The sequence below is a fragment of the Anarhichas minor genome, unplaced genomic scaffold (assembly GCF_050575085.1).
Source record: "Anarhichas minor isolate MPS153535 unplaced genomic scaffold, ASM5057508v1 ptg000030l, whole genome shotgun sequence".
Classification (NCBI taxonomy): Eukaryota; Metazoa; Chordata; class Actinopteri; order Perciformes; family Anarhichadidae; genus Anarhichas; species Anarhichas minor.
Window position 1 is genome coordinate 6,937,262 of NW_027466476.1, and position 13,348 is coordinate 6,950,609.

At 41.7% G+C, this 13,348-nt stretch overlaps 1 protein-coding gene across 1 annotated transcript in view; it reads right to left on the reverse strand.

Moving 5' to 3' along the window:
• The window catches only part of citb (citron rho-interacting serine/threonine kinase b), a 37,239-nt gene extending 26,555 nt beyond the window's left edge, over positions 1 to 10,684 (reverse strand). Inside the window, exons 1-4 of the mRNA XM_076104998.1 lie at positions 10,679 to 10,684; positions 9,078 to 9,266; positions 3,463 to 3,606; positions 2,542 to 2,661 (exon numbers count right to left, since the gene is read on the reverse strand). Of these exons, the coding sequence (XP_075961113.1) occupies positions 2,542 to 2,661; positions 3,463 to 3,606; positions 9,078 to 9,266; positions 10,679 to 10,684 (459 nt within the window). The remainder of the gene's footprint in view (positions 1 to 2,541; positions 2,662 to 3,462; positions 3,607 to 9,077; positions 9,267 to 10,678) is intronic.
• Positions 10,685 to 13,348: the final 2,664 nt, after the last annotated feature.

A 13,348-nucleotide genomic window follows, 5' to 3' on the forward strand; every position in this document is an offset into this window, starting at 1 on the left:
AATGAATCCATCCCAAATCTCTCCTGTTTGTTGATCAAACACTGCAAGCTTTCTGCATGAAAATAATAAACACTGCAGTCATATGACAAGGCGTAGGAGACAGATGCTTTTCAAGATGAAATGCTGGATTTAGCTTTAGTAAATAAATAGCCAGCTGAGAGGCACCGATGGGAACACAGAGCCACATAGTATGCATTAGCAGCAAACTAAAATTAAAATAGCAATATTGCTGAAGACAAGTATGCGACACCTGAACACCTCTTTCCCCAGATACCTCCTCCAGCTCCTCCCTAGGGATCCCCAAAGGCCTCAGTATGCTTAAAATGAGCAGCAAGGCGGATAGTCTAACAGGGTCTGACACCCCTTTCGCACATTGAAACTTGGGGGGGGGGGGGGGTCTGCATCTAACATTTTTTGTGTCTTTCCAAAAAAGACAATGTGACAATCATGCAGCAACTGGCCAGGTGTGTGGAGGTGACAAAGAAGACAGGACTTGACATTCTCAGTCGAGCTCTCATTTTTTCATTTTTCACACAACTATTTCTGTAAGTGCAACACCATCGAGGCATTCGAGGAGAGACTGTCTGAAAGTGTTCCTCCTTATCCCCATTTGAACAATTTATTGCATCAAGACAGTGAAGACATGCAGCCACAGAAGAGCGAGCTCAGGGCGGCAGTGGGAAGTATAGGCAGGCTTTTTGACCCAACCTACGAATCTAACCATTTGGAACAGGTATAAACACATTTGTCTTCAAACCGTAGTTTGTTTCAGGTATAACCTGTATAGGTTTTAGCCTTAAAACAATAGTCATATGAACTCATATGAACGTTGAAATTGAAGTTTTTGCTTGCTGTAATCATTCCTTCAGTGCGTACTGGCCATTAAAAGATCCCTTCATACTGTGATCCCAGTGTAAGTCTAAATTAATAGTAAGAATGAAAAATAGAAAGTACCTGTTTCAATGTTCAAATGGGCGCCCAACTACACCTCTAAAGGGGGGCAGCAAGGGGGCTTCTGCCTGGACTACTTCATCTGGCTTCTCTTGCCAAGGAGCAAATCCAAAATCCTTTTGGATTGCATGCAACACCCTCCTTTTAATAAAGTATTGTATACATGTAATGCATAACTCCGACCCAATTTTGACTGAGTTAAGATCAATTGGTGCTAGTAAATTGCGTTTTCTACGTTGGAAAGTAAAGTGCGTGCACAGTATATGTTATTAAATGCAGATTTTCTTCCTCACCATGAGGAGTTTATTAATAGAAGAGATGAATAAAAGTTATCTTCGGGGACAGGGTGCATTCCCTTCACATAGATACATAATGTAATTATTGAGGTATATTAGGTGATGTTCTGTTTCTTAAACAATGCGAGGCCCCAGCACCTCATCACGACAGCCTGCCCACTGCATCAGTGCTCTCAACACTCGTAGGTATATGGCTCTCATCACCATAGCAACCACTGCACAATGTATTCAGTGCTTGGTAACCGGCACTAGTGTAGGCTGAGAAAAACAGGTTGCTTTTCTATTACCTTTAAAAAAAAAGAAAAAAGGAAAACGGTGCATAACGCCAGGAAGATGATTCTTCATCTTCTGTCCTAAACTGTCAAACTTGTGACAGCTTAATTCTCACAGTTGGCAACACTCGGTCATATGGTGCTGCCACACACGCAGACATATACGTAGACACACGGACACTCATACTCATACACACTCATCACATCTGATTTCAGTAATTACGGGCTGCGTGTAGCTCCCCTGTCTCTTTCTCCATTATTAGCATTCCTGATTCCGGAGGGATTCACACTGAGTTGACCCAGCAGACGCAGTCTTTACACGTTATACAGACGACTACTGATTGTTTAATTAACTAGTGCACTCCTTTCTTCTTGCAAATAACTGAATAAACAATACATTTAAGTTAAAGTTCATTCATCAATGAATTGTAAAGTCAATCTTTCCCCTTCAAACTCCTCTAATATTTTAAATGTTCACAGCCACATGATATACAAACCATTTTCAATGAAACACTGGCGATGACCTGCATCATTATGTTGTTGTAAAAAGGATTGGCAACAATCACAACAACAACTTACCTAACTAGGGTACTGTCATATGAGGCATTTATGAACATGTTGAGGTGTTATACTGACTGCACTCATGTGTCTGTCTAATCAACACTCGCACCCCACACACTCAGCCTCGGTGACTTGACCTGCTCCATCTGACTTTCATTATGAAATACTCCTAACCTGCTTCTTTACTAAAAGATCATTCTTTTGGCTTTTCTGCTTTATGCATTACATACACTCTAGTATACCCGTCACTGCAGATAGTGAAGAAGTACTGAGTTCAAACCACTAAACGGAGATCATTTCATTTGTTTCAAGAATAGCACAATGAACAAAACTTGAATGAGATCTTAAGTGACTGATGTTAGATAGTTGATGAGGGATTTAAGTTTTGAGCCCACATTGTTAGGAGTAAATAGTATACATTTCAACCCACTGATTCAATGACACCCAAGATGCCGTCCTACCTGCTCTTTGATCTCTTGAAGCTTGTTGCTCTGCTCCCGGATGTCATGCAGGAGCTGCAGAGCTTTATCGTCCTCCTGTGACACCTCCATACGAGCCTGCTCCAAACTGCGCTTTAGACTCTGAAACCAAGACATACAAATGTTCAGTCGGTGGATCGTTTGTTGGGTACACCCAGCTAAAACTAAATGAAATGTAAAATGCAACGTATAACTCTGCAATGGCTATAATGAGAAGTTTTGGTTGAAATACTTCTAAATGGGTGTTGATTCTACTTTATGGTATTTTTGCGGTAAAGTGAAAAGTTTGATCCCAAAAAAAGGCACCGTTGCCTCAGCAACCTCAATCAAAACTGTCCGCTCTTCAGTTTTTCTAAAGTCTGTGGCAACTAAAAACTGTTCTATCTATTCCAGGTTTCCAAACAGAGGCATGCAGCCGAGTGAGAGAAGTGTGTGGCACTGTGAGTTGCACAAGACGGTAGCAGCCCTAAAACACCAGGTAACATTAGCGGTGTATAACATTTGCATTTTCTCATAGTTTCCCAAATGAGAAGAATGTGAGCGCTAATTAAACATTATTCTTTGGGATGCAATAAATTTACTTCTCAACCAGCATCTTTTTTGTTTTTTTTATAAATCAACACCTTCACCGCTGTATTGCATTTATCAACAAGCATCTTTTATCTATTTTAAGTTTAAAGTTTAGTGAAAGTTAACAAATCCTTTGCCTTTTGTAGGCCTAGTTTATTTTTAAGAAAACGAGATGTGATGTGTTTTTTTAGGCAACATCTCCCAGCACTACTGTCCTTGTATGCACACAGACATGTAAACACACACACACACACACACACACACACACACGCATATTTGGCACAAGTACAACAGTCCATGTGTGTCCCCTGTAGTGGCTACAGGGCTACTCACAGTGCATTCTGTGATGTAGGTTGCCAGGTCCTGTTCCAGGATGGTCCTCTGGCTCTCTGAGGCCTTCAACTCTACATCCTTCTGCTGTAGCACCGACTCAAGGTCAGACATCTTCCTCTGGACAAGTGAAATCTCCTGCTCAACCTGGAAACAAGAAGGTAGCATGGACCGGACTTTTCTCTGACAGTTTAGTATCATTTAATGAATCTGGGGCCCATGGATGTAAGAAGGTAAATGTTTCTTTTTTCAGCGTCCCTTGACAGTGTAGCTTTAAGGATGTCGTCTGTCTAAAATATTAACAATATTAGTAACAATGTACTTGTAATATTTGTTTGTGTGTGAGTGTGTGTGCAAGTGCATAAGACTGCACTTGTTTGGTGGCACATGTCATTGGTAGCGATTGATGATACAATTAGATGTGCCATTACAGCATTACAGGGCCTGAGGAGCATTGGAAACCAGGAAAACAGCATTGCTGGCAGCACAGCCACAGATACGCAGACACAGCACTTAGTATATGGTAGAACTAACACACAGTCAGTACGCAGACACAAGCTCACAACAACACGGCGCCCCAGCATGGGGCTGGAGCCAGTAACAGAAATGGTAACATTGTACTGGAATCCAACCTTCCTAAGAAACAAGATTTCCAATTTCCAACACATTTAAGAGACAGATGTTGTATAGCTATTAATAACATAGGTCAATGATGGATTACGAGATAGATGGAAGTAACAAAGGACTGTATTCTCTAACTCTAAGCCTGTACAAATGAAACAGATCCATGCCACAAGGATGGCCCTATTTTCACAAAAAGTCAGAGAGTGACGTGGACTACTATAATAAGTAAACACACACACACACACACACACACACACACACACACACACACACACACACACACACACACACACACACACACACACACACACACACACACACACACACACACACACACACACACACACACACACACACACACACACCAGATCAGCTACAGTGTAGAGGCAAACTGACAAACAAATGGCTGATTTTAGCTTGTTCTGGAAACAAACTCTTACTATGTGAAGAGTAATACCTGTAACATGTGTCCAGCAAGTCTGGCTGTTTTGTGTTTTTAATGAGGCTTTTCCAAAGGAGACAGTCTTATCTAGAGAGTTGATGGATGTGTAGTCACTAATCTGTAGGAGAGGAGAGCGTGGAGAGAGGATGGGAGATGGGGAACAGGGAGAGAAACATGATGGCAAACAGTCTTTATGCACAAGCTCTTGTGCAATCTGAAGGGCTCACTCAATGCTCTTATGTAAAACACTTACCTTTTATAATAATCATACTGTATAGATTAGACTTTTTCAATCAATTGGAATTTGAAACCAAGAAGAGAAATTAGCAATCAAGTACTGAATACTTATAGACTTGAAGACTTGTATACAGCAACGTGATCCCACAGATAACAAGCAGATACAATATATTGTTTACAGGAGATCCATACTGTGCTGACCAAATATGGACTCATATTGTAGCTGAACAGAGTCTATAAATAGCCTGCTTGTGTTCACACAACAGCCTCTTTTACCACCGCTGGATATATTTGGCAGCTTTTGTGATCAAGAGGTAGGCAGAAGAATGAGCGACAGAGGGAGAATGTCTATTAAAAGCAGAGGCTCACCACCCACTCCTCCCTACAGTAACATGCTCAACTAACACGAGGATTCTAGTGGATTGCTTCGTGGTTTTACTTTTGCATGATTGTAAATTGTCATATTGTCTGTTGTAACATTGTCTGTTTCCGTTTTTTTTGACTGTGCTCTATTGTGTATTCTATCTGAACCATCACATTGCTGCCCGGAAGATCACATGCAGTAGCATTTGTGTCAAAAAAACAAAGCTAAGCAGACATTGCAGATGAACAACGGATATTGCGAGTCTCTGGTGGTTGCTAATATTTGCCCAGAAATGTCACTGATGTAATCATTGTGCTTCAAGGGTCATTTGAGGGGCGAGTTGTTCAGTAACACAGCAGGCCACACAGAATGTGCCCAAGCTGCATCAGAATCCTGCTGCCTGGTACTTCAGTTTCATCGACATGACATGAGGCAGGAGCAGGTGGTTTGTCATGAGTGACGATGGCATGAGCAAAGTGTTAGCTGAGGTTAGTTTCCTCAAGCAACTGGCTACTCTTCAGCCTGTAGGCACATTAATGGCTGTCTGGTTTAGAGGAGATGTGGAAATATCCTGTTTGTATTTGATGCTCTGAAACCAGGTGGCAAGGTAGTTGGAGTACGTATGGCGTCTGAGGAGCGGACCTTGATACGTTCACCGCCCACAGCCGAACACTCAGCCGGACCTGCTGGACCAAACGCCACCAAAAGCGAAAGTCGACTGCCAAAGAAGAAGAAGGAGGAGAGCAGAGATGGAAGCTAAGCTAACCCGGCTAGGACCTAATTCTATTCCATCACCCAGTCTGCTCCTGACTAATGTTCACTCACAGGAATATTCAGGCGAACCCAGCAACGGGAGGTCAGTGACTTTTTTGGCCACATCTTTACAGAGACCCGGCTCCATCAGGCCATCCCGGACCAAGCTGCAGGACAGAGCACAGGACCGCGGCGGGACAAGAGGAGGCGGACTCTGTGTTTACATCAATGATGCTTGGTGCTCAAACATAGTCAAAGTTGATGAACAATGTTTCCCTGATGTCAAATTTTTAATTTTGAGATGTAGGCCACATTCTCTGCCCAGAAAACTGTTTTGTTGTTACATCCCTCCTGACGCAAATTCAAAAATTCCGGAATGCACTACTGTTTTTGTTGTCTGTCATGTTTTTCTTGTGTAGCAAATGGGCTACAACTGTATTTTATTGTGCAACCCCATGTTGCATAATGACAATAAATTATCCTTGAATCATTGAAATGGTTTTAACCTTGCTGGTGGGATCTCCCAAAGATTTTCACGGAAGCATTTTTCCCCTGGTTAATGTTTCCTGGTTGCTCCTCAGAGCTCCAAACCCACTAATGAATCTCATCCATCTATATGTGCTGAGGCACAAACAACACTGCATGATTTAGTGTTGTATACTTAACAATGTGGACACTTTCCACAGCAGCCAGCCACTGGTGAAGTTGGTGGTAACATGGTGCCATCCTAGCATCAGATGCACCAGATGGGACTCAGATCTGGCTGTCTTCCTCTCAGACTCAAGTGCTTGCTGACTGCCCATAATGAGCTGAGCTAACAGACCGTGCAGCTGGGCCCGTCCTCTGCAATAATTATCTCCCTGAAAGCAATTACGAATAACTATACTTTTAAAAGCTCATTACAACTACAGGAACAACAGTTTCACCACTGAGCTGGCCTGTGTGTGTTTGTTGAACATTTCCATATTGATGTTATTGAAATGTAATGTATGCATGTTTCATTCCAGGAAGCAATATAATTACCTGCAATCAGAAATGTTCCATGTTTAGGAGAGCTCATCAGCAACAGAACAGTAACATTTAGAGCAACACTGGCTTCCAAGTCAGTCGAGGAGCTCGTTTCTGTTGGTTGAATAATGTGTGCTGGTCTGTGAGTCAGAGTAGTTGAAGAGGAGGAGAGTGGAGAGAAGTTGCATCCCAGTCATGGTGTTGCTCTACATCTGTATGGGCTCTACATCTGTATGGGCTCTACATCTGTATGGGCTCTACATCTGTATGGGCTGTAGGCAGCAGTCAACCACAGACCTGTAGTGGCACAGATTCTTCTCTAAAAACGAGCTCACAGTCCTTTTACCATCTGCTCTAGTTTAATCTTTCATCCCATCCTCTCATGAGATATTTTGTGCCTATTGTCATGACAACAATAAATTAATAATACCTCAGTCATGCAAACATGGTTTTCCAGCAACTTGGTTTCCTGTTAACCACCACAGGCATTAAAGATTAGGGCCAATCCGTAAATGCAACCTCATCCAAAGAATCTGTGCTTGATTTTAAAGAGCTATACATTTTTGGGAGACACATTATAGGTATCGTGGAAAAAATAAAAATTGTTAAAAAAATGGTATTGCAATCGCACTCCTCTGCAGTTCACCAGTATCCAGTGGAATGTGTTACAATAGAAGGGGTGTTAACCCAAACTAAAGCCACAATTAGCCTTTAATCACTAATTGGCTGGTATTATTCCTCAACTCTCCAAAGACAATGCTGATGCACATAAATTGTCCTACATAACAGGGTGGGTTAAATATGGCACTAAAAACACTTTGGCCAGCAAAGCCACAGACCTGCACCTGAATGCTCCGGCGCTGACGCATTAATAACCATCTGTAGTGGTCGTGCTGACGAAATATCACAATCTAAAGTGTGCTGAGCACTTGGGAAAGCACTTCAAAAACCCAGTCCATCATTATATCACAAATCCAAATGACAAAGAGGATCAGTGTGGGCTTCTAAAGGAGGCTTTTGGGAAAATGACACTTGAGGATATGGAGCAGTAGAGCTCTCTCTCTCTCATCACAACTCACATTAGCATTGACAGGTCTGCTCTGCAGAGAGTTCATTTCTTTTTGACTTTGCACAGGTGTCTCTCATTTCCTCTCTTCCATCTACCACCAATTTGGTCGGCCTCCACAAACAGGTAAACACAGATTAAAATAAACACCAACAGATGTGACTACACACTCCTGCTGGCAAACCTTTAATTATATAATGAATACAGTCCTCATATTCTAAGCCACTTGTAAAGCGTGCACCTCGTCAAGCATGAATCTCACTATCCATTCTGTGTACATATTATATACCATCATCTGTCCATGTATCTATCAGTCTCTGTCTCGCCCACAATCTCTTCATTAATATTCTGTCCCGTCAGTCATGTAATTTGTGATCCAACTGAATAGGCACCAGAAAGAAGCAGCAAGCTTCCTTCACCTCTCCTCCTCCCTTGGCAAAACCTGCTGTTACCATAGAGATACTTTCCTCCAACCACAGTCTTCATCTTGTCGTACTTTTTTCCCAACCGACTTTGAATTTCCAGCTTTCTTTCTGTACTAGATTTCAACCTCAACCTCTACACCTTTGGAAAGTCCCTGCATAATAGACATTCAAAAAAAACTTTGTCTCAAAACTTCCTCAGTCTTGGTATAGATTAACCAGATTTATTGGGGGGTGGGGGAGCATGCAGTGGTCTCATCGTATAAATATACAAACAGTGCCGAGTTTGAACGCCACCCCAGGGAGTGATAGCCATCTGTATGAGTGCATGTGCTACAGTAAGCACAGCGATGAAGAGAGATGTGCAGACAGAGACAGCATTTCAGTGTCGTGACCGAGAATAGGGCTCATTCCTGATAGACCAGATACAGCTGCTGCATAAGCTCACTGCTACCAATGCTATCTCATCACTCCATACATTCTCAGCTGTAGTGTCAGTCAATCAATCAGTCAGGTAATCAGGTTCAACATGCTGACATCAAAATAACAATGCACTGTAGCAGTTCAGAGCTGTAAAACAAAGATACTGGTTTCATTGTTTCCCCGACCAAGTCGTCACCCTCACCCCCTTCATCATCTTTGAAGGGAACAGTGCTAGAAGTAAAATAGTATAGCACTTACTCAGAGGCTGTTACAGCTGACAGCTTTTCCACGAAGCTCTTTAGACGCGGCACCTCCTCGTCCAGTAAGACCGTTCATGTGGGGGTCTCCCTTGGAAGCCACCAGCCAGAATGAGAGCTTCGCTGGTTCATCAAATTCGGGGATGTCATCCTCACTGGGGAGAGAGTGGAGCCGAGGGGAGAGAGAGATGCGCTGTGGCAGGGCAGAGAGCTGTGAGGCAGTGAGAGGGGAGACTGGAGATTAGGCTACTGCTGCTTACAGAGAGAGATAGAGGGGAGGAGAGGGGAAGGGAGTGGAGGACTCCGGAAAAATAGCATTGTAGAGTAATGCAGCAGACCGGTGATCACATACTGTAGAGAGAGGAAGCTCCCATCTCTCTCTCTCTCTATCTCTCTCTTCTCTGTCACCCTTACCACCCCCAAAACGCTTTCTTCCTCTCCCTGTACTGCAGCAGCCGTCACTAATCACACTAATGTATGCTGCTTGACACACTGCGCTAACATTCAGCTCCTAACAGTTGAAAACTACTGTATGTTCATGTCAGTTACTAACGACTCCTTAAATTGTGCAGCTCATTAGTGATTAAACACAATCACCCCTGCTAAACCTCGTCTAATGAGCAGAAAAATGCAGTCTAATAACTGGCAGGGCAAGGATGTACTACAGTAATATTCCGCTTTAATCTGCAAGTAAACAAGAACAATTAAAGAGAGATGCAGATTCTTGCATGAATAAAGAAGACAGTATAAATCTAACATGTGGAATATTTCATAGCACCGTATTCCCCTGTGCTCAAGAAGTCAATTACTGCAATCTTTTAGCAAAAGGAGCACAATTTTGAAATTGTGCAGCCGATTATAATAAACATTTTCTCAAATAAAGGCTAGAGTTATGAACATTTGATTCAGTCAAACTTTTCACTTATATTTTCCCTTCAATTTTGATTTATGGTTACAAACGTGTTCTTTTTGCTTTTAGATTAAGCTCAGCAAGACTTAACAGGAGCTTTCTAACGCCCTTCTGTAATTGATTACAATAAAATAACTAAACAGTGCTTTGCTTACAAACGACATGCACTGGACACTAGAATGAACACCACTGTAACAGAGAGTACTCGAACATAATGTACGCAGATAACAATGTCACAAAGCATATTGAAGTATTATCGTACCAGGGTAAACAGTAATACAGTCCATGTCGTGTCACAACCTAACAAGGTCCCTAGTGTCTGACACACTCCTTCAGGCTCACCTCAATTTTCTCATTTTCATGCTCATGTGAGCCAAGTGACACGTCACAGTGATACTGACTTGTAAACTGCACACATACTCACAGAGACAGATTACACACACAGTAACAGATGGCAGAACCTAACCTGGCAAGCAGGACTACATCAGCGCAGCAGAAGGGACAAAATGCTCAGAAGGTGAAAGCACAGCACTGTACAATCAATGAGAGTTACAGTAATCGATGGCAGACGGAGAACAAGGGCACTACTCACTTATACTGCTTACTGGTTGTTAATTAGACTTTTATGACCGTACTGACAACAGCGAGTGAAGACCTTGGCTGAGTTGTATGAAAAAGAAATGTACCTGTGCTGGCCTGAAATCTGATCACACCTCCATGTCTACACAGCCTCCCTATTTTGATTGAATTTGTCTATTTGCTCCCTGAATCCAATGCATTCATGCCATATCTTGTTAGCTCAGTTAGATTCAGACAAACAGATCTGTTCCTGTGATCTGAAGAGAAAACTGTGTCTGGACAAGCACACATCCAGGAAGAGCCCCAACTTAAAGATGTCCCCACATAGGCCCAGGATTAGGACAAAGTGACACCTATGCAACATAACATCTGTCCAGGAAAGAAGGCCCGTGTTCAGAGAGAAGTTTTCTTATCGATCCTTAAATATCCTCGAGAAAAAAATGTGTAATGACTTATAAATAGTGCCTGCTTTTAGCGTATGCCATTACATAATGCAGTGTGTTGCTGGTATGTGACTTCTTTCAGCCTGACAAACCTTCACATCTTTTTGTATCTATATGCCACATTAAGGATACTCAACAATGATAAGTCACAAGTACAAGAGATAATGTTAAACTATTAAAAACACTTTATATAATGTAGTATCTTAGTTATTATTATGATTTATTATTATGATTTACTGACATCAGTATGAAGAGGACTTGTTTTTTCTCTGCGATCACAGTGATTCGGAGTATTGGGTTGAGGCATCACACTGATGTTGCCTAGCAACAAGATATTGTATGTGTATAAAGCAAATCCCAGCGTAATACTGAAAGTGAAGACGGAAAGATGGATGTTTTCACGTGTATTTCACTGTTACGCAATGAACTGTTAATCATTATTACCCACTCACTTCAAATTCTGTTGACAATTCAAATCTGTCCACAGTGTGCAAAGACAACACTGTTTTTGTGTTCCTGCTAAATAATGGTACATACTGAAAAAAAGAAGTATACATCACACAATATAGCAATGGCTGAAACTATCATCAGAGGGGGAACTTAAATGATCAGACAGAGCAGTAGTTCTGCAGGTGAAACAATCTTTCTAAGTTATCTAGAAGAAGCAACAGTACAAAAACACTGCCATCCACTGGCAAAACAGTGACATAGCTCCATTTTTCACGTCATGTGGGTATGAGGTTAGGGCTATCAGAGACAAATGCTGCAATCTAGAGGTTAGAAGAACCTGGTTTTGTTATGTAACGCACAGTCAAACCTCAGGCCAGGCCAGTATGACTAAGGGTTGGTGTTACATAAGCACAGAACAATAAGTACGAGGAAGACGCTGCTCTAGATACTCATGTAAACTGCCACCATTAAAAGAGCTATACACACTGAGGGAATTTATTGTTGCCTACTCATTTGGCAAATCACACGGCTACCACGAGGCAATGTGGAAAGGGGATGGATAGTCACTCGCAGATTTACAGACAAAGCTTATGATGTTGTTGACAATCCATCACGGACAGGCTATTTATGCTCTCTGAGGGAAAACATGTCTTTGTGGTTGGTTTTAAATACTGGGGCTTCAGTTACAACTGAAGAAAAGACAACATTTTTATTTACAAATCCTTACCATATTTATATAATCATTGAGAAGCATTGATCATTATAAGACAGCAACCACAAAATACTTTTCAGATATGATCTGTGCAGTTCTCTAAAGCTGGGCAGTGTAAGTAGGCTACCGATTGTTTACCCATCACCTTGGGGAATGTGAATGTAATATCATTTTGTTTCCACAGAGGGAGCCACAGTCTAAAATAAAGAGCAATGAAGGAGAGTTTATGTTTATCTCCATCCAAAGAGGCAAGGCAATGTGGTAGACTGACTTCTATTCATTAACACTCATGGCAATACGCTTCTTGCAATCTTCTTTTCTTCATCTACTTAATAAAACCTCCAGCAACGGTACATATTGCTGTCCTAATTATGTCGCAATGTTTTTACATTAAACATTATTTATTTGTTGGCTCTCAAATGACATGTGTTTTGAATATTTGATTGTGGTTCAATCTTGTTTATTACTGCTGTGTTGTAACGGCAATTGAATAGAAATGTTATAACTGTAAAAGCAACTCACTGCACTGACTGACCAGGCTGTAATACAGTATGTAGACAAAAGTTGCTGTTGTTGTTGTTGTTGTTGTTTTTGCAATCAACTCAACACCAGCACTATTACACTAATAAGGATAATGTGGGCTGCTAAATTAATTCAGCTTAGCGGTTTATCAAAGCAGTGAGGTTTTGATGTGCTCAAAGGAAATCACCCATTATCTAGTGTACGCCCCCCTCGGCCCCCTCGGCCCCCTGAAGCTAGGCGACGGTGGACCAGCAGGCTGTGACCCACTTCTTTTGTGCCTTCACTTTATCAGCTCAAGAGGCTTTGTTTGTAATCATTGCTCACCAATGCCCCACCCCCAACCTCATGACCTCATCTCTACCCCCTCACCATCCACTCAGACACACAGATTGCTGTATCTGTGAGTGCCTTTACTGAGCATGCTTATTCCTTGACCTTTAACCTCTACTCAAACTAACTTAAAACTAATCTATAAATCATAACCCTGAATTTGTGCCTTGACCCTTAATTAGCCTCTTACAGTAGTTAACAAGCATTTCTCAATTTGGGATATTTATCCTCCCTCGATGGAAAATTATGATACCCAAACACTCAATTGGCAACATTTTAACACCCAATACATTTGATTTGTATAACTTATATTGTATTCGCTTGATCCTGTAACATTCCATGAGTGA